The 20,599-nt window shown below is 41.6% G+C and overlaps 1 protein-coding gene across 4 annotated transcripts in view; it reads left to right on the forward strand.

Annotated features, from left to right (window-relative positions):
• The window catches only part of RALGPS2 (Ral GEF with PH domain and SH3 binding motif 2), a 176,953-nt gene that overhangs the window by 33,651 nt on the left and 122,703 nt on the right, over nucleotides 1-20,599 (forward strand). For 3 of the 4 annotated variants that reach the window (XM_084851237.1, XM_084851234.1, XM_084851236.1), the window contains exons 2-3: nucleotides 13,845-13,979; nucleotides 16,418-16,525. In XM_084851237.1, coding sequence (XP_084707363.1) covers nucleotides 13,923-13,979; nucleotides 16,418-16,525 — 165 coding nt within the window. In that variant the 5' untranslated portion in view covers nucleotides 13,845-13,922. Of the gene's footprint in view, nucleotides 1-536; nucleotides 4,576-13,844; nucleotides 13,980-16,417; nucleotides 16,526-20,599 lie in introns of all 4 variants that reach the window. The other variant, XM_084851235.1, reaches the window with a different exon arrangement.

A 20,599-nucleotide genomic window follows, 5' to 3' on the forward strand; every position in this document is an offset into this window, starting at 1 on the left:
GCCAAGGGCCATTCTGACCCTAGCAAAGAAAATATTGAAAAATGCAAGGCTTTCCCGTTCTTCAGAAGTGCAAAAGAAAAAGAGGAAAGAGTCTAAAAAGATGGCTTCTCCAATTAAATAGCCCGTTCGTTTGCCTATTCCTCCTCCAGTGTTAGATTTGCCGATTCCAATGGTTTCCGCACCTTCAATATTGACATCGGTACCGGTGCCGATGGCGTCTATTTTGGAAGGAGAGATAAGAGGCTCAACACCGACTCGGGATTGAGGGGCTGTCAGGCAGGCTCCAGTATGGGAGCGTCACCATGAATTATCCCCGCAATCAGTCCGCAAGGCTTACTCTCGTAGGGGCGAAGGGGCAACTGCCCCTAGGCAAACTTAAAATCGGGAGAGATCTCAATCTTCCCATTCTGACTGGGATCGAAAATCAGATTTGTCTTTTCCCCCGAGACATTGCTGTGATTGGGCCTATTGGAATTACTATTTATTTATTTATTTATTTATTGCATTTATATCCTGCCTTTTTTCCTTTTTTCAAGGAACTCAAAGCAGCTTACATTATCCTCCTCCTCTCCATTTTATCCTCACAACAACAACCCTGTGAGGTAGGTTGGGCTGAGAGCCTGTGACTGGCCCAAAGTCACCCAGTGAGCTGCCATGGCCGAGTGGGGACTAGAACCCAGATCTCCCGGCTCCCAGTATGGTCACTATCCCTATCAAGGAGTTACACGACATCACATCTCTCCTCCAGCTTGAGCATCGGTTGCAGAAGTTTTTATGCCATCACCACCTCCTCTGCCAGTTGCGAGGGCACAACCTCCTGTGTTGCCAGTGCCTGCTCCTAAGGCTTCTACACGTCCTCTTCAACCATTGATTCTCCAAGGCTTCCAAGATGCAGACGGTAGATGGCCATAGAGTATCTTCTCTGCTTCCTCAAGCAGAGTCTTCTAAGGGTGACGAGAGAGAAGTTCAGAGGGAGTCCTCTTGTTCCCTGAGGGAGGATTACCTATCTGTCTCTGCTCAGTATCATCTGTTTCATTATTGCTTTTGTTGCCTGATGGTACAGTGGGCTCTCAAGATCCATCCTCACCTTCGGAGGGCATGGGACATTTTTCTAGACAAGTCTCTAGAATGGCCTAGTCACTTCATCTTGAGACTCAACAACTGGTAGAGAGAGTTAAAGAACTGGTATTAGATGTCCTTCATACCAACTGTAGTGCTCCAGTGGCTATTTCTTTTTTGCCAACTTTACTCCAGACTGTGCAGCTTTCCTGGAAGGCACCGTCCTCCATGACTCCAACTTCTAAAAGGCTGGAGACCATGTTTAGGATTCAGGAGAAGGATGTGAGATTTTTGTTTACTCATCCTCCACCTAGCTCAGTTATTGTGGAATCATCGCAGGGAAGATCTAATCGGGTTCATTCTTCTCCAGTAGACAAGGAGGGCAGGAGATTGGATTTAATGGGCAGGCGAATATACTCTTCTGCTTCCCTTGGTTTGAGCATCACAAATTACCAAGCAGCCATGGCGTTATACCAACTTTTTTTATGGTAGAAGATTGGCTCCCTGTGTGACTACCTTCCAGATGATCAGTGTGAGCACGTGTATTTCAGTCTAAGGTGACTAAGCTAGCAAGACAACAAATTAACACTGCTCGGCACCAAGCCAATTGTTCACCAAGGTGATGGTGGGAGCGATAGTGCTCCCGACAGCATGCATGGTTGAGATCGGCAGGCCTCACACAGGAGACACGCTACCAAATTGAAGACCTTCCATTCGACGGTGAAGATTCATTTAACTCTGATGAAGCCATGGACACTGTCCAGAAGGCGAGAACCACAGCATGAAAAATGGGACTGTCACAGGCACAACCAGCCCTTTGACAATGCTGCTGGTACCGTTAGTCGTCTTCCCACCGGCCGCGAGCTCAACTTAGATCAGCAGGTGCGCCAGCAACTAGTCTCTGAACAAAAACGTTAAATTGCCTTGACATCGTGGTTTCAGTTGTCTCATAGGAGAACAGACTATGCGAAGAAACAATGTCTTTTACTGCCTGCTTTCGTTACCCCTTCTCTTGGACCACTCTCCTCTCTGTGGCTTCTGTCTCACAGCCTTTTTTCCAGCATGGCAGCGAATAACAACAGACTCCTGGGTCCTCGCTATTATTTGTAGAGGTTACAAAATTGAGTTCAATGCTCTTCCACCCTTTTCAGGCATCGCAGCCATGACTTCATCTCCACTGCTTCTAGAGGAGGTGGACAAGCTTCTTTTAAAGGGCGTGATCAGACTGGTTCTTCCGTTGGAGATGTATGAGGGGTTTTATTCCCGTTATTTCGTGGTGCCCAAAGAAGACGGTGGGCTTCTCCCAATTCTGGATCTCGGAGGGGTCAATGTGTTCACTCCACCCCAGCAGTTCAGAATGACTACATTGAGTTTGATCCTACCCTTGCTGCAGAGAGGAGATTGGTTTGCAGCCATCGATCTGAAAGATGTGTATTTCCATATTGTAATAGAGGAGTTCAGTCAGCGTTTTCTCCAGTTTGCAGTCGATAGTCTTGCTTACCAGTTCAGGGTGCTGCCTTTCAGACTCACAGCAGCTCCATGGGTCTTCACAAAATGCATGGCCGTGGTCTGTGCCCATCTCAGGCTTCACGGGGTCCAGATGTATCCTTACATTGATGATTGGCTTCTAGTTGCTCAGTTGAAGGACTGTTTGCGAAAGGCAAGCTTGCCTATGTTAGATTTGTTGGAAAACCTTGGGTTGTATGTGAACACAGAGAAATTGTTTTTGGTGCCATCCCAAGTTGTCCATTTCATTGGAGCCTCCATAGATTCCCAGGAAGGTTGGGCATTCCTTCCTTGAGATCGAATACGAGTGTTCGTGCAGCTTGTGACAGATGTTCTAGCTTGCCATACCTTATGAGCCTACACGATACAGAAGCTACTTAGGCTGATGGTGGCTATAACTGCGGTGGTCCCATATGTCTGCCTTTGCATGAGGATGTTACAGAACCAGTTCATCAGAGCATTCAACCTGGGGAAGATGTCCAAAGAATCATGCTATGGCTCCCTTCTGCTGTCACGGCTTTGCTTCTCTGGTGGACGGTGTCATCAAACCTCCTACGAGGCTTACCTTTCCAGCTTCTGTATTGCCCTGGCCGTGGGCTGCTAAGGTTTGGAGGTGCCTAGATAATACTAAGCCAGACCCAGGTTTGCTTACAAGGAGCCTTTACTGAGTACTTACAGTACACAGGTGTACCCAATGGTTGGATCAGACAGCTTCTCTGAACTCAGAGCCGTGGGGTAAAATGGGTTTTATACCATACATGTCAGCAGTGAGGCAGCATGACAGCAGCAAGTGTTAATTAGCATTCATCTGCAGCTTTCCCAGCATAGGCTAACAGTGCTTGTTCAGAAGGAAAACAATCAGAACTTTCCCAGCACAGACACCTGTAGCTCGGCATAAACATAGCCTCACTACACAGGCACATCCTAGGCCCTGATAAGATACTAGCCTTTGTTAGCATGGAATGTGCTGAGGTCGCACTATCGACCTTTGACTCATCTCACATGCTCAGAGGCCCCTTTACCAAGGGAATTGCACTAATAATGAATCTAAGCAAAGCATTATGGATCTTTAGGCCCCTTTAAAACTAAAGGTGACTTGGTTACAGGCCTGGGGCCTGTAACCTTCCCAGCTTCTCACTCCCAACATTGATGGTCACGACCGATGCCTCAGTGTTAGGTTAGGGCGCTCAGTGCAAGCACCTCAAGGTACAGGGGCTATGGTTGAAGGCAGAGGTGAACAGTCACATCAGTGGCCTAGAGCTTCTTGCTGTCAACAAGGCCTTGAAGGTTTTCGAAATGGTCCTTCATGGTCATTGTATCCAGACAGCTTCTGACAACACGATGACGGTGTTCCACCTCAACAGATAGTGGGGGACTCATTCAGTGGCATTGATTTGGCTGATGATACAGATCTTCGAGTAGTGTATTGCCTGGGACATCAGCTTTACTGCAATTCATATTGCTGGCGAAGACAACTCCCTGGCCGATCATTTGAGTTGCTCCTTTCCAGCCTCCCATGAATGAGACCTCAGTCCAAGCGTCTGCAACCATTTGTTTCGTTGGTGGGGTCACCCCTCCTTTACGATGGAGGAGAATGCAGCGTGCCACAGTTTCTGCAATCAAGCGGGCAGAAGTGTGAGGTCTCTCGGAGATGCCTTTGCCAGGAATTGGAGGGGAATTTTCCTCTACATGTTTCCACCATTTCCCCTTCTCACCCGAGTGATAGCGAAGATGGAGAAAGACGAAGCGGAGGGCATCCTGATTGTACTGTTGTGGCCCAGGCAGCCTTGGTTTGCCAAACTCCTGCATCGGTTCAGAGGGGACTATCTTCGGCTCCCGTCAACACCAACCGTGTTGTCCACAGACAGAGGCAAGATGAGACATTCAGATCTACTTACTTTGCATCTCATGGTATGGAGGCTCCAGGAGGTGATCGAATAAACTTACCTGCTTCTCTGCAGTCTGTTCTTGGGGCAGCTAAGAAACCTGCTACCAGAAAACCTTATGCAAGTAAGTGGGCACGTTTTACTCTTTTCACTATAGACAGTTACTTCAATCCTGTCTGTTGTACTGTACAGGATATTCTGAAGTTTTTATTCTTCCTCCATGAGCAAGGACTTAAAAGTTCTTCTCTGAGAGTTTACATAGCAGCCTTTTTGGCTTCCTGTCTTTTTAATAAGTGTGGTAGGTGGCAGTATTGCAACCGAAACTCTCCCCATGACCTGAGTTTGATCCCAGCGGAAGCCGGGAGCCAGGTAGCCAGCTCAGGTTGACTCAGCCTTCCATCCTTCCGAGGTTGGTAAAATGAGTGCCCAGCTTGCTGGGGGAAAGGTAGTCACGGCTGGGGAAGGCAATTGCAAACCACCCCGCTATAGTCTGCCATGAAAACGCCAGCAAAAGCGGCATCCCTCTAGGAGTCAGCAATGACTCGGTGCTTGCACAGGAGGAATCTTTCCTTTCCAGTTTCCTTGCATCCTCTGATTCGTCAGTTTTTGAGGGGAGTTAGAAATCATGCTCCTCCTGTGAAACCTCCAGTGCCAGCATGGAGCATGTCTGTAGTATTGCATGCGCTTACCCAAAAACCATTTGAGCCACTCGCTACAACGGATTTTCGCCTTCTCTCACTAGAAGTCATGTTTCTAGTAGCCATTACTTCAGCCCAGTGCACTGGAGTGGACGCTCCATGCTTACGCTTTCATAGGGACAAAGTAGTACTTTGTTCTGACATTGCCTTCCTGCCTAACGTGGTTTCACGTTTTCATTTGGGTTAGTATATAGTTCTTCTTGCCTTTTTCGCCTCGCCCTTGACAGTGATTGAAAAGACGCTGAACGCCATAGATGTTTGCGGGGCTTCGGCTTTCTATAAAGCTAGGACGGAGTTGTTTCATCGATCTCAGCGTTTGTTCGTCTGTTATGGGGGACCCAAGAAGGGACTCCCTGTCTCTTCCCAGCGCCTGGTGTCTTTCACTTTCATATAACATTTGAAAGAGGGGTGTCAATACCAGATGTCTGTCAAGCTGCAACCTGGTCTACCCCTTCCATCCTTGTCAAGCATTATTGTCTCGATGTTCAAGCCAGGAGAGACTGCTCATTTGGCTGGATGGTGGTGTCAGAGGTTCTTCGATAAGGACACCGACCCACCTCCTGGTACATAACCCAGTTATTCCTCCATATGTGTGATGCACAGAGACCACAAAGAAGAAAGTCAGGTTGCTTACCTGTAACTGGAGTTTTTGAGTGGTCATATGTGCATTCATACAATCCACCCACCATCCCCATTTTGGAGTCAATGTCATGTTAGTGTTGGTACTGGGTTCCTTGGTTTTAAGGGGGCCACAATTGGCGGTCTCCTTGGAACTGAGGGATTGAGTGGGAACCTGTTAGAATATGTGCAATCGGATGGTGGGGGAGGGGTTCCCACCAAAATTTCTCAGCTATAGAAGTTTCCTGAATTGAGACTCAGCGCAGGTGAACAGATGACTACTCGAAGAACTCCAGTTACAGGTAAGAAACCGGACTTTTTTCATAATTTTTCAGACTGTGTAAGTTGGGTTCTAAGAAGGTTTCTCCTGGTTTCATTTTTAATATTTCTTAGTCGCAGAAATTGAAACTATTGTATTTGATGAGGTTCAAGTCTTCTTTGTATAGAACTCCAGGCTGGCATCTTAACACTGATAGAAATGGACATGATTCCTCATTTTGAGTATTTTCATTCAGTTTTGAAATTGTACAATCAGTTGTAATGGTAAACTTCATGTATCTAAACAAAAGCCATTGTGTTTGTCTCACTTCAGTTTGAGCTAGCATATCAGAGCACATGTGGTGTCTTGAGTTTTTTGTCTAATGCAACATTAACAATAGAAATTGAGTGAAATTCTGAAATACCTTTTATCTTGATGCTGTTTGTACATAACAGCAGCATTTGGTGACAAATCTTGGGTTAATTAATTAACTAATTAAACTCACAATTTGCTAGGGACGCGAAGAATACACAAACAACTTCCCAGTTACAAAACTACCTATAAAATGCTAACGTCTGAACCTGGACACTTTGGGTTATTGGTGGGTTAAATAAACGAAAGTTGACCTAAGAACATATAGTGGTTAACTTCGGGTTGCTTAACTCAAGACCAACCCAGTGTCCCATTTTGGGGATGTCACGCTAACAACTTATGAATGAGCTGATCATAGGTTGTTCTTTAAAAGTGGAAGAGGCAGGCGGGCAGGAGGCAGTGCACCTGCTGTCTCCCATTTGTGCATAACAACTCATGGGTTGCCATTACATGCGAACCACATCCTTGGGACTTCACAGCTTTTAGTGCAGATTCCATATAACAGCACCATGGTATACTGCCTTGAGAGGAAAGGCTAGGTACAAAGAGAAATGGTAATTTGTGCTGAAAGAAATGCTTGCTGTGTATAAAAGCGAGTAAGCTATGATGATGCATGCAATGAAGGATATGACTAGATCTTTGTATAATGACATATTTGTATCTAATTTTCATGACTAAACTATCATGTTGGATGTAATCCAGTAGTATTAATCATATCAGGTATCAGGCCATACATTTTCTCCACTGGGTATGCTAGTAATTGTAATATACTAATGTATTTTTAAAAAGATTGAGTGATTTCATTCCTCTGAGGTAATTGTGAATTGCCTTGCAATGAAGGTTTGCAAAGTACATTCTAAAATTAGAAACATCCCTTGGGACTTAAATAATGGCTTTGTGTTCCTTTTCTTGAAATTAGCTGAAGCAGCCTTCACCAAGCTTGTGACCTTCAGATTTATTTAGTTTTTACAACAGCTCCCAGCATTCCTGATCATCAGCCATGCTGGCTGGGGCTGATGGGAGTTGAAGTTCAAAACATCTGGAGGGCGCCAGGTTGGGGAAGGCTGAGCTAGGGGATGCCCTGTCAGTTCTGCCTGAATAGAATGGTTTACAAGCTCAAGATATATTCGAACTGTGAAAAATATTGAATATTTAAAATATGCTAATACATATTTTTTTAAAAAAAATTGCCACCTGTCTGAAGGACAATAAAGAAGGAGCTGACTTATCCTTCCTGGGCAGGTAATTCCATTTCCAGGGTGCTGCTACATCAAAAGCTATGTCTCTTGATACCCACCAACTTCACCTCTCTGGGTGGTGGGACATGTAATTGGGCCTTCGATGACAAATGCAAATTATGGGCAGATTCATACAAGAAGAGGCTATTTTTCAGATAATTGTGGTCCCCATCTGTTTAGGGTTTCGTAGCTAAGAAACTGGAAGCCAGTGCAGCTGTTTCAAGGACAGTGTTAACATGGTCTGTAAAACACATGCCAGAGAGCATTATGTTTTGCACTAACTGTAGTTTCTGAACACTTTTGAAGGGCAGCCTCACGTAGAGCATGTTACAGTAATCTAAATGTGAGGTGATTAAGACTTGTATCACTGTAACAAGATTTACCTTCCCCACAAAGGGGCGCAGCTGGCACAATAGCTGAAGCTTGGCAAAGCCACTCCTGACCACAGCTGCCATCTGATCATGTGCAGTGTGCAGATGTGCAGCTGCATTGATCAAGTCAAAGGTAATTTTATGGGCATGAGGATGTCTCAGATGGTTTTCTCATTATTGCATGTGACACCAATTTCCTGCATGCATTCTGAAATTTGCCATTAAGGAGTATGGTAGAAATATGAAAAATGAACAAACAAAATAATACCTCATACAAACAAGGATGTTGAAACTTAAGATGTTGGCATCCAGAACTAGTGATGGTGTCATTGTCCCTGTCATGTTCTCTGGCTTCAATCCCCTCTCACTCAGAAGAAATCTCAGAGGGGGAGGAGGCATTGGCCAATGAACTATTGCTAGCTGCTCGAGGACCTTCAAGACCGGAGGACAGAAGAACATAAGACCCATGCTGGATCAGACCAAAGTCCATCTAGTCCAGCATTCTGTTCACACAGCCAACCAGGAAACCCAGAACCAGGACATGAGCGCAACAGCACCCTCCTGCTCATATTCCCATGTACATAGGGACACTGCCTCTGATACTGGAGGTAGCATATAGCCATCAGGACTAGTAACTTTACCAGAATCTTCAGACTTAGAGGGAACTCCACCATGCAGTCTTCACTGCCCTTATGTTGAAGGAGCCAGCGGCTGCAGAATCAGGCAGTGGCCCTTTAAAAAACACACAGCTCATCAGAGGGTGAGGGGTTAGCAGGAGATCCAGGCCAATGAGCTTTCATAAGTCCTTAGAAGGCTTCTGCATGTTGCTGAGACAACTCCTTGGGTGAGTTCCAGCTAGCACCTGCCACAGTGATATGCCCAAGGTTGTGACAGGCCATGCCCTGTCTTGCCTGTTGTGATCCCACATAACTGAATATGATCATGCATAGCTTGATGTGAATCTGCCTTTCCAACAAGTGCTGTTGCTTCACATCAGCCTCCCTTGTGAACCTTGAGCTGAGCTAGGACATGACAGGCCCAGTTCAGACCTACATCTCCTAGATTGTAGCTGTCAGGAATTAATGTCAGGATACCCCCCTCGCCTCCCCAGTCAGCCAGTCTTGGTTAGCTTACATTACAGTTCCCTATATTGTCCAAAAGAGGGAATTGTGGTTTAATATTGGTTTACTAACCAGGATCTTAAACCACTTTTAGCAAGTGGGGATTATTCATCCAAATCAGGCCTTTCTGCTACACCAACACTTTGATCTCCCATGTACAGAAAACTTCCTTCCAAACATTTCTATGAAGATAAGAATATAGTCTGTTGCTTACTATTCACTATCTGCGAACTTTGTTTGGAATGATTAGTTGTGTATATTTGATGCCTGTGAAAGTGTGTGTGGGGGAAGATGAAAGATTTATTGAGGACACTTGTAAGATACAAGCCTCACAGTTTGCTGTTGGTTCAATATTTTGACTTGTTCTGAAATTGGTAACCATAGATTCCTGCTTTGAACAATGGTTAGAGTCTTCTTTGTTTGCTTCGACCTGTGGAGGAGATGTATGCATGAGCAAAAGACCTGTTCGTATCTTGGCTTATGATCATCCGACTGTGGCCAATATCTGACTAAAAATAAATGCATAAAGAATCATCACTGTGGTTGAAATAGGATGAATAAAACTTGTAAGGATCTGTTCTCAGCACAAGGTGGCACTAATGCAGCATCAAATGGAAGGCAGTCCATTTTTTTTTAAATAACTGCAGTTATCAAAGGTTTAAATTCTCCTTTTAAAGTGATGTCTAAATATCTGCACAAACATGCATTCTGTACAGTAATTAAAATAAACAGCACTCTTAACATAAATGATTCCATGTGTAAATGGGCTCTAATTAGCTGAGCAATTGGTGATAATCAAGCTAGTGTATGTTTTGCTTTTTCTTTAATTTCATCAAAGATATATATTTCCAACTACATATAAATTGCTATTCTGAAAAAAACCCTGTGAGCAGATGGAGATTTTGTGTATTTGTGGATGAACACTTCTCATATTGTATTATTTTTAGATTATGTTTTTATGGTATTTTTTTATTTTTTTGCTGATTATGGTTTATATTGATTTTGGGGTGTGTTTTTTTAGCCCATTATATTAATCATGGATTTCTGTATTTTGTGTGTAAGTCGCTTTGGGACTGCTTTTTGTAGTGGGAAGTGACACATAATTTTAATCAACAACAACAATAATACCCTAACCAAAGCACATCATAATATAAAATGACAAGAAACACAGAAAAATAAAGCTACACATAAAACAAAATACTGCAGCTGCCACATATCTGATGGAATGTGTAGGTTTTTTGTAAATTTCAAGGCAGAAGTAATTAACAGAAGACCCTTAGCAGGCTACTGTTGTGGAAGGCCGTGCCATAATTGTGACATCACAGCCAAAGACAATGTTTCTCAGACTGCCATAGAACAAGCATGTTTTAAAGATGCTGCCTTCTTAAAACCTATATGTTCATGCTTAGTATTTTTTTAATTATTTATTACAATTATTGCCTGCCTTTCAGGATACAAATCCTTTCAAGAAGGTTTATAAATATCATCAAAATACATTAATAAAATCACAATTAAAACTATATCAAAACATAACAACCCATCAGGATCATTCCCACCCACAATGTAGCTCATGTCAGTTGGCCTAGGGAAGGGAGAAGAGCAAAGCGTACTGGAACAAACTTAGAGATGGTCTCTTCTTGCCTCCCCCGCGCCGCCGTTGTTCTTTCCCATAGGTGAGTTGATGGTAAATGCCCCTGGTGGGAGGGGAGTCCAGCTGCAACAGGAGCAGGCGCCTACTTTTAATCTTGTTTATCTCCATCACCCTTTCCATCTCCATATAGAAGGAGGTGTTTTCTAATTATTTTAAAATCAAAATGAGCACCTCAAAGCAAGCCCAGAATCCATTTGGGACAGCTTCAAGGCTGCTAAGTGTGGCCTACAGCCAGTCAAGTCAGGTAGCCACGTACAGGATAAACTGAGGCTTCTTAATCATTGCGAAAGACAGTATTGTATAGTGCACATAGTGAATCCATCAATTACAAGCCCTTGGATGATAGTCGGATCTCTGTCTTAAGGATAAGGGTACAGTCAGCTATTTGGATGTCTCTGATGGAAAGCAGATCTGGCCACAGCTGCCATCTGGGTATCCAGGATCAAAGCAAAATCCTGATTTTAACCCAGACTGCAAATCTGCTTTGCAAGAGGAAGTGTTACTGCCTTCAAGAATTGGCAAACTCATCTTCCTGAGATGAAGCTTAGATATTCATATGGGACAGAATTTACTACAAGAAACTGACACTTTTTGTAGCTGTTTTGCTTGGTATGTCCAATATACTCTTTTTCTGGACATGTTACCATTTTAAAAGCCTTATCTGATATATCTGTTTTTGCACTGTACCCCTTCAGATTGTAGGTGGAGGATGAAATTTATTTACTGGCATTTTTATCTGCTTTTTTTAGGCAAGTAAGTTCAAAGCTGTTTACAAACCATAAAATCAAACAAAAATTAAAATTATCCAAACAGTTGCAACAGTATTTTAAAAACAAAAATCCATAAAGCCAGTTTAGAATGACAGTGTTTTGAGAACAGAATAATACCATTTTCACTACCTTTCTAAAGTTTAAAACAAAGCAAAACCCCCAAATAGCCGCTGCATGTACAAAATGAGTAGGAAGGAGGTTCAAGCCTAGCCTCCAACTCACGTGGCAGTTTTGTACATCAGAGAATTATTGTGATATGGGGAGCATTCAAGTGTTTGATACATTCTAGCAATATCTGTATTACAGGAGGATACTGATCATGTGCTATGTTAAAGGATTGTTGTATGCAGCCTTCTCCAGCCTGGATGTTTTGGATTAAAAATCCCATCAGCCCCAGATAGCATGGCCAGTGGTGAGAAATGCTGAGAGTGCTAGTCCAAAACATCTGGAGGGCATCATGTTGGAGAAGACTGTTTTAGACAATATAAACTGAACAGCTTATGCCCATCAATATGAAGCGACCATACAGATTTGGAACTGACCCTCCGCAATTTCTGTTGTTTCAAAACCCAATCCCAGCACACAACTGCTTTTAGTCCTTTAAATTTCACCTATGCACCTTATTTGGATTAAGCACCCCTTACCTCACATTCTGAAAAGTTATAACATTTACATTTTTCTAAGAAAAAGAAAAAAAGAAGTTACGTTTGGCAATAAGTAGCGTTTAAAATTCCATTCTCCAGGCTCACCATGGGAAGTGTCTAGTGTCAGGAATTAATCTGAGCGTGTGGAGATAGTTAACAGCTCAGACTCAGAATGGGAACAGCCTGAACCGGGGGAGGCTCCCTCCCTAATGAGCTCAGATATGGCAAGGCGTTCTTCTCAAGATTTTGGCACATAGATAGTTTGACCTGAAGGGCTCCCCTTCTCCTCCTCCATGAGAACCCAGATCTTCAGGGAGGAGGAGAGGGAGGGGTGCTTCCAGACAGAGGGCTCCTAGCACTAACAGAAGGCATTGTGAGCTATTCTTTCTTTCTCTCTTTAATTGAGTTTCTGTGACAAGAAAAATGATGAAAGAAGTGGTGAGAAAACACCAGAGGGTTACAAGTGGAACGTGATATCATCTGGACTCCTCCCATAAAATGTCATGAATGAGGCAGGACAATGGCACAATAAAACCTACGTCTGGAATCGCCCAAGGTTTCTATAAATGTGAACAGTATACTGAATAATTCTTCTCTTTGGCTGTCATCCTGAACACCAGAGTCAACCTACAGTTACAAAATAAAAGAAAAGACATTAAATCAGAAATAATGCAGAGCAACAGTAACTATTAAAAAACAAGTGTCAGTTTTTAAAGACACCTGTACCTCATATACAGGTCAATTCAAGCATCATAGCTTCATGGAATACTGCAGCCAACTTGGTGGTTAGTTGGCAATATTGTAGCATTTACTTGATCAGCATGTCAGTCGTACAATCCCTCCCATGTTCTCAGATTCTGACTTTTAAATCCATAGTTTAGCCTTTCTTATTGATCCAAGGGGCTACTTGAGTGATATTTCAATGAACTGTTTTTCCAAGCATAATCAAGAATGTACTGCAACATCAAATGATCCTGTTATCCATGTTTTGTGCTATTTCATAACAGCGCATTGAAGACTGAGCATGCTTGATGGACACTGGGAGCTACAGAATTTTGAGTGTCTATTGGAAAAGAAAAATGGACAACTGAGCAGGAGGGTGAATTGGCTTGTTTGAGACCCAAACAGTTATGGTATCCCAGAGGAGGGCATGACCAGCTGGCTGGAGCCCTTAACAGGAGCACTCATGTTAGGGGATGAGGAGACGCTGCAACATTTTGTTGAAGATCCCACCTGTATAAATTCTACAAAACCATCAGAAATTGAGATATTCCCTCTTAAATTAACAGCTCATATGTACACAGATGGAGTTCAGGTCTTTTACCATTTTGATATCCAAACACCTAACTATTTTCTTATTGCACTAAAAATTAAACTTTTAGATCATTGAAGGAAATGTCAGTTAAGTCCAATTTGCTGTTATGTATTATCCTGATATTTTTCCATAATCCTAAATGCTTCCAAAGAGTTAACTGTATTATAACAGAAAATCACAATGCCATGTTGCATAATCTGAAAATTTAACTCCACTCTGTTTGCTTTAGTTTAGGTTCTTTTTTTTAATTCTACAGTTTGTCAAAGATTCTTGTAGGGTTTCGTTGATCCTTGACTTCCTTGGCTTAAGGAACCCTATCTTTTCATTTTCTTTTAGGAATGATGACTCAGTTGAAGATGAATTAATAAAGCTGCTGCTGCAAATGTAGGGCAGAACACTAATGGTGTGGGCAATATGGACCTAATGAATGGGCAGCCCAGCAATGTAAATATTGCAGCTACTGCTTCAGAGGTAAGGAGTCAATAAAGAATCGCTTGTTTAGTCAACTTTTTTAAAAATGCAGGAGCATAATACATATATAGAACAACACAGTTTGAAATAAGTTTTTGCCTTCTAAAAATATGGTATGTAGTCAATTCTTATGTATTGGAATATTTTGCGCAGGGATCATGCAGCTTCTATAAACTTCTTGAATTACATAATTGTCTTATGTTCTACTTTAACTGAAGTTGCCTCTTATTTCCTGCTTGCTCTTTTGCAGCTGTTCTTGGCCAGTAAAAATACCTAAAGAAATATTGAATTGATTTTTATTGTACAGTACTCTCTTTTAAAACTTGCCTGGTTAGTAGCCACTCACCTGGTCATCTGTGGTAAGAATGTCATCCAAATAATCGGGCAGGAAAACTTTTACAAATTGGCAAGGTGTTATGTCAGAAATGACACATTTGTGTGTGTAGACAGACTAGTAAAAATGTTTGTGGATTTCTCTGCAAGGTTGTTCTAAATATCAGTTGGGTTGGGGTATCCTTTTTGCAAATCCCAGGTAACCTGTATGCAACTAAAAAAATAAGTCGCCATTAATGGGAGAGTTGGCTGGAACATTAGATAAATGTGTAAGAGCACTTCAGACCAGAAAGAAAGGCAACCTGAATTGCCAACAAGGGGAGAATTATTTCATGTTGTCCAATAGCCCCTGGCGAGTTCAGTAGACATGCAATAGACATTTTTATTTTCTCTCTTACAAATATATTCTTAGCATTTGATGGAAGGTTCAACTTCACACACCTCAGTTTGCAACAGTTCATTTATTCTCTTCCAAACGTTGCATTGGGAGCTTCCCTATAAACAAGAGATGCCCTGTTTGGCTGTTTTGGGACAGATGCTGATACAAGGGCTAGACTGGACATTCCTGGCTTAATAAACCATGGGTTATTAAGCTGGGAACGAGCCTTGGGCCTGCACACCCTTCCCCTCATGTACTGGCTTCTTTAAACTCCAGTTCCCCATTACGTCTGAAACAGAAAACTGTGGTTTAATGTTGGTTTACCAACCTGTTTGAGCCTGATTAGTAAACCAACACTAAATCACACTTTCCCATTTTGAATGTAATGGGGAACTGTAGTTTAAAGAGGCCAGGACTGAAGCACCATAGCTGTGGGAAGGAGTGTGTGGGACCAGTGCTTGCTCCTGGTTTCCTAAGCCATGGTTTATTGAGCCAGATATGTTACGTCTAACTAGGTCAGTAATAATATGTTTAACTGAAACTTATGAAACTTTGTGATCCTGCATCTTTTGGAGCCTCTCTTTTGGTTGTCAGATCTGGAGCCAGTGTTACGGGCTCCCAATCTGGTGGTATAACTACACCAACAAACATCACAGGATCATAGAAGCTTGCCTTATACTGAGTCAGGCCGTTCATCCATCTAGCCTAGTATTGTTGACACTAACAAGCAGTGGCTCTCCAGGGTTTCAGGCAGGAGTCTTTCGCAGTCCAACCTGGAGATAAAGGGGATTGAACCTGGGGCCTTCTGCATGCAAAGCAGGGGCTCTGCCACTGAACTATGGCCGCTCCCAGAGTCAGTTAAGTCAAACTAAAACTCAATATGAGAAGCTTGGAATGGGGAATTAGGTAGCCCATTATCTCTCAGCATGTGGAAAGTGGCATGGGAGTTAATCAAAATATAACTTGATTTCAGTTGGAAAGTAATTCCAACAAAAAGGTCTCTTGTACTTGTTAAACAGCCTCTGAGAAGTTTAATAATTAACATGAAGTAATCTGCATGTTGTTGGCCAAGATTAACCAAAAAGAAAAACGGTTACCAATAATTGGAGAGCTGCCTTGGTGGCCAAGAGATATTAATCACTAGTATGTTCTTACACAGTGGTAGCTTCTTTCAGGATGGAGTCTTATTATTCATTCTTGACACTTCATGCAGTATAAACACAGAACTCTTTATTGCATTAACTACTCTTGTTGTAGGGATAGCAAGCTTCCATATTGCACAAGAAGTCTTGGCCAAGCTGAGAGAGGTCTGAGTAATGCAAAAGCTTGAGTGGTTTGATACCACCAATAGTTGATTTGATTAAAACAACTTTCCCACTCCATCTCTTTCTGGGACTAAAATTAAATTTTTCCATGCCAGTTTTTAATTAGTGTGTTTGATTTATACATATATGAATATGATAATGCTCATGCCAGAAACACTTTTAAATGGTTTCTTAAAAGTTCTTTTTTTTTTAAGAACTGTTTTTTAAAGTAACTTTCTTTGAAAAAAATTGACATTTTAAGATTTCTTGTATGAGATGTCTGTTTCTAATCATCTTTGAATTGGACATTATCTGCTGGTTCCTATCTATTTCTATGTGGCATGCAACAGACTTGGTTATTGGAGCAGGTACGTAGTCACCTTTCAACCTTGTACTGAAAGAACGTCTTTCTGTTTTGACAGAAAAGTAGCAGCTCAGAGTCATTAAGTGACAAAGGTTCTGCTGAACTGAAGAAAAGCTTTGATGCAGTGGTATTTGATGTTCTGAAGGTTACACCTGAGGAATATGCAGTAAGTAATTAACAAGTAGATGTTTCGCTAATCTAATAGCCTTAGGACACAATCCTATGCATGTTTAGACAGAAAAAAATCCTACAATTCCTAGTATTCCCTGGCCAGCCATATTGACGAGAGAGTGCTGGGAGCTGTAGGACTTTTTTCTGTCTAAACATGCATAGGATTACTCCCTTAATTGCTTTCTCTCTGCCTGTCTATTATCTCTTCTCCCAATGTTTGTCACATTGATTGTAGCAATTGTGTTGAAAATCGGATCTCAGTTATATATTGGAGAAACAAGCCTTTCTTCCCTACCTTTGGCAAGTTGCAGTGTCTGCATTTCAGTTTTTTTCCTCAAATGAGCAGAAGGAAGTCCTAGGGGATACTGTATAGGACAGGGATGTAGAGTCAGTTCTGTTCTTATATAGAGTCTCCCACAGGGAAGGTATTTTAGCTGCAATCTGTTCTGGCCAGGTGGATGCATCAGTCCCGTTCTGTTAGTTTTGTGGATACAGAGGATCTGCGTGAGTATGGGGAGAGAAGATATTCTCCATGTCCTTGAAAAGTCCTGTCTTCTGTTTTTTGAGGCCCGTTTATCAGTCATCCAGGATAATCCTGCCCATGTTGTCATGTTCCCACACTATGTGGTGGAGTGCAGTTGCTACAGTAAATATGGTATATGCCTGGAGATTCCACTTCCATCAAGATTGACATTAACTTGAGCACAGTACTGTGCCCAGTCTTTTTTTCTTCTTTCCCTTCATCCCTGAATGTTTCTTAGGCTTTCAATGTTCCTGTAGTCGAATGCTTTGCAGATGCTAACATTATAGTCCACATTATAAAAAAAAATACTTATTCATATTTTTCAACTGAAGTGCCTACCATTTCTTAATTATAAACATTCATACTTATTTATTTTTATTTACGACATTTGTATGCTGCCCCATAACATAACCTTTTCTGGGCACCTTACAGTGCTTTAATTATGGAGATAAATGAGAAGTGAAGTTTCTGAACAGTTCAACTGTATTTCCAGAAAGTGATTTGTTAGAACAAATGAATTGATGTATCTGCGTGTTCATAACCAATTGTGCATTCATAATTTAATCTGGAATTGTAAAAGCAGGGCTAGGCAACCTCGTGTCCTCCAGATGTTTTTGACTACAACTTGCATCAGCTCCAGCCAGCATGTCCAATGGTCAATGATTATGGGAGTTGGAATCCAAAACATTTGGAGGGCACCAAGTTGCCTCTCCCTTATCTAAAATATGGTTTGAGATTTAGTAGGTCATGGACAATGAAAAAGAATATGGTAATTTAATTTATCACTCTTCACCTGTATAGTATAACTTTAGAAAATAATTTGTGTTTTATCTCTAGTTTGGCTGTTAAATCAAATCTAAGAAGAATGTTCCTCTTTATGACCAACCTGAGGATTCTAGGAGGAGCATAAAACAAGATATATTTCAAAAAATATATTGACTTGCATCCAGATTTCCATAAGCAGAAGGCTGCCTGTGTAACTGGGTGGGCTTCCCTCCACCCTCCTCAAAAGCCATTCCACAGGAGCCTTCTGGAGCAGTGTGGAATTCAGTGTTGGGGGCTGCAGTGGGAGGGGGAAATTGGCAAAAGCTGGGCAGAAGCAGCTTTGTACAAACTATTTTTTGGGACACGTCTCTCCTCCCATGCTTCATTCCATGCCATTCTAGAGGGCTCCTCAACCATCAGGAGTCACTTTTTAAGGGGCATAGGGTGTTGCAGTGGAGAGGAGTGAATGAGAAAGTCTTTGTGCAAGTCTGACTCCAAGCCTTTGTCTGCAAGGAATTCTTGTGCATTTTCTGTTGTATCCGTAAAAGGATTTTAAAAATCTAACAGATTCCTGTCACTTCTATTCCTCTGCAGCTGAGGTTTGTCTTGTTCATTCTTAGGAGCTATAGTTCCTGTGGAGGAAAGTATCTGTGGCTTTCTAAGACTGGTTTTGCAGTACAGCCAAGCTTAATTTTTTTTAATCTATTTCTCACCATTGCAGAGAGTTACATCATCCTCACTCTTGAGTAGTCTAGACAATGGCCTTCCTGTAGAAGCGCTAACTGGAATTTCGTTACGCACTTCTAGGGCAGAAAAATATTTCTCAACTATATCCTCCTTGAGGAACTTAAGCATGAGAGTTCTGTGCTTCATTTTGATTATGTGTGGGAATATCCCTTGGTCCCCTCCACATGGAACTATAGCTTAAAAATGGGAACAGCTTTTGTAGGCTAGGGGTAACACCAATGGGTTATGATATTTCCATATTGTGTTTTCCCATTACATGTAAAATGACTTTTGCTCTTTGGAACACCTAAGGAAGGGTACAGTGGTCGGTATTACCCCAATTTTACAAATATGAACAACAGAAAAGATTAATGCTTGGCCAAAGCTATCTAGGAACCTGTATCATATACAATGTTTGAACTTAATGCCCCCAATTCAAAATACCGTGGTCTGAATCAAATTAATATTCCAAATAGTAAACGCATCTAGAGTTGCTTTCGTTCATCTTTGAGCACTGCATAGTAATTGCTTTTCATGTTAATACCAAGAGCATACAGACACTACGCTGAATGTCAACAACTGGAGGATCCAGTGCCAAATCTGGTCCAGTGAGGAGTGCTGCCTAGCCCTCTAATTGTTTACTTAGGAGCGAAAGGAGTGGGTGGAAACAGGAAGTTCCCCAAATCAGCATGGGACACTTTGGGAAGTGGGAATAGTGACACCCCAAGTGGCCATCCAGGAAATCTCGTTCCTGACAAAGGTTATAAACTAACTGTAGGACCATTAATGCCGCACTTGATGATGACTGTTTGAAAACAACAAATAGCATGGTCAGTTAGATTTTTTCCCGTGTCCAGCTTATTTGCAAGGGCTTTGTCAAAGTGAGCACCACTTAAAATCATAAACACAAAATGAGTGTATAATTATAAACATTATTGTGAAATACATAAGCGGCACTTGCAAAATAATCACTTGGCTAATAAAGGTATAAAACGGTGTTTTATGCTAGTGATTCTGTAATTAATTTAGTGATTTAAAAATTCACAACATATTGTCCACTCCAGCCAGTGTTTCAGCAATCACTGGGCTAGTTCTTACGACATGGCCAGGCCATTGTGGGTTATTTAACTGGTCAGGCAAAGCGACCCATGGTCCATGTCTATAAATACTTATTGGTAAATGGTAAATCAAATAAATGCTAAATCAAATAAATATGTTATACAGGGTTTTAAGCAGGAATGGAATAGAGAATAGGATTGTCCCATTCTGCCTAATCAGTGGATCGCTGCTTTGGTGTCTATACCTCTCGTATCTTTGGATCTTAGGCTAAGTCTTATTCAGCAAAAAAGTTATGTTTCTTGGACACCACAATGTCTCTTTAATAAATGATTGTCTAATTTGGCTAATTGCTGGTGGTACAGTGCAGCCAGTGATTCTTTTAAACATACGTTTTGGCAATATCCAGTAGTAGTTGCTTCTTTTGGGGAGGACATTATTATACAGATAAATTTTGTACTGGAACAGTCTTTACTTGCTGATGTACACGCTCCTTTCAATTATTTACCTGCTTCATGGAAATTAATGAATAGTAAGCAAAATGGATTCTCCATGCCCTCTTGACAGCTAAAAGACTGATATTACGATATTGGAAGGATAAATACTCACCTCCTATAATGTAATGGATTGAGGACTCCATAACGCTTTCAACATTTGAGTTGGTGGCATATATAGATCCATATTCAAATGGATACTTATTTGGATATCTGGTCCACTTTTGTTGAAGCCTATGTATAATTGAGAATAAGTTCTATTTTCATATATATGCCTTTCATATGTATTCATTGCTATGGATATATACAAATTTATGTATGTATAGTAAAGAATTTTTTAAAAATAAAAAGAGAAAAACATAAATACATTTGGGGTTATGTATGTTTTGTGTTGGCTTACGTTGTACCTGTAACCATGCCGAACTTAATTTCAGTTGCATATAATAAGTATGTGAGGCATGTTTTAGAAGATATTGAAGGAGTGATCAGCTGAAGAGAGTCTTCA

This window comes from Heloderma suspectum, chromosome 4 (genome assembly GCF_057233095.1).
Source record: "Heloderma suspectum isolate Gila_16-S chromosome 4, 16-S_ref, whole genome shotgun sequence".
In the NCBI taxonomy this organism is placed as follows: Eukaryota; Metazoa; Chordata; class Lepidosauria; order Squamata; family Helodermatidae; genus Heloderma; species Heloderma suspectum.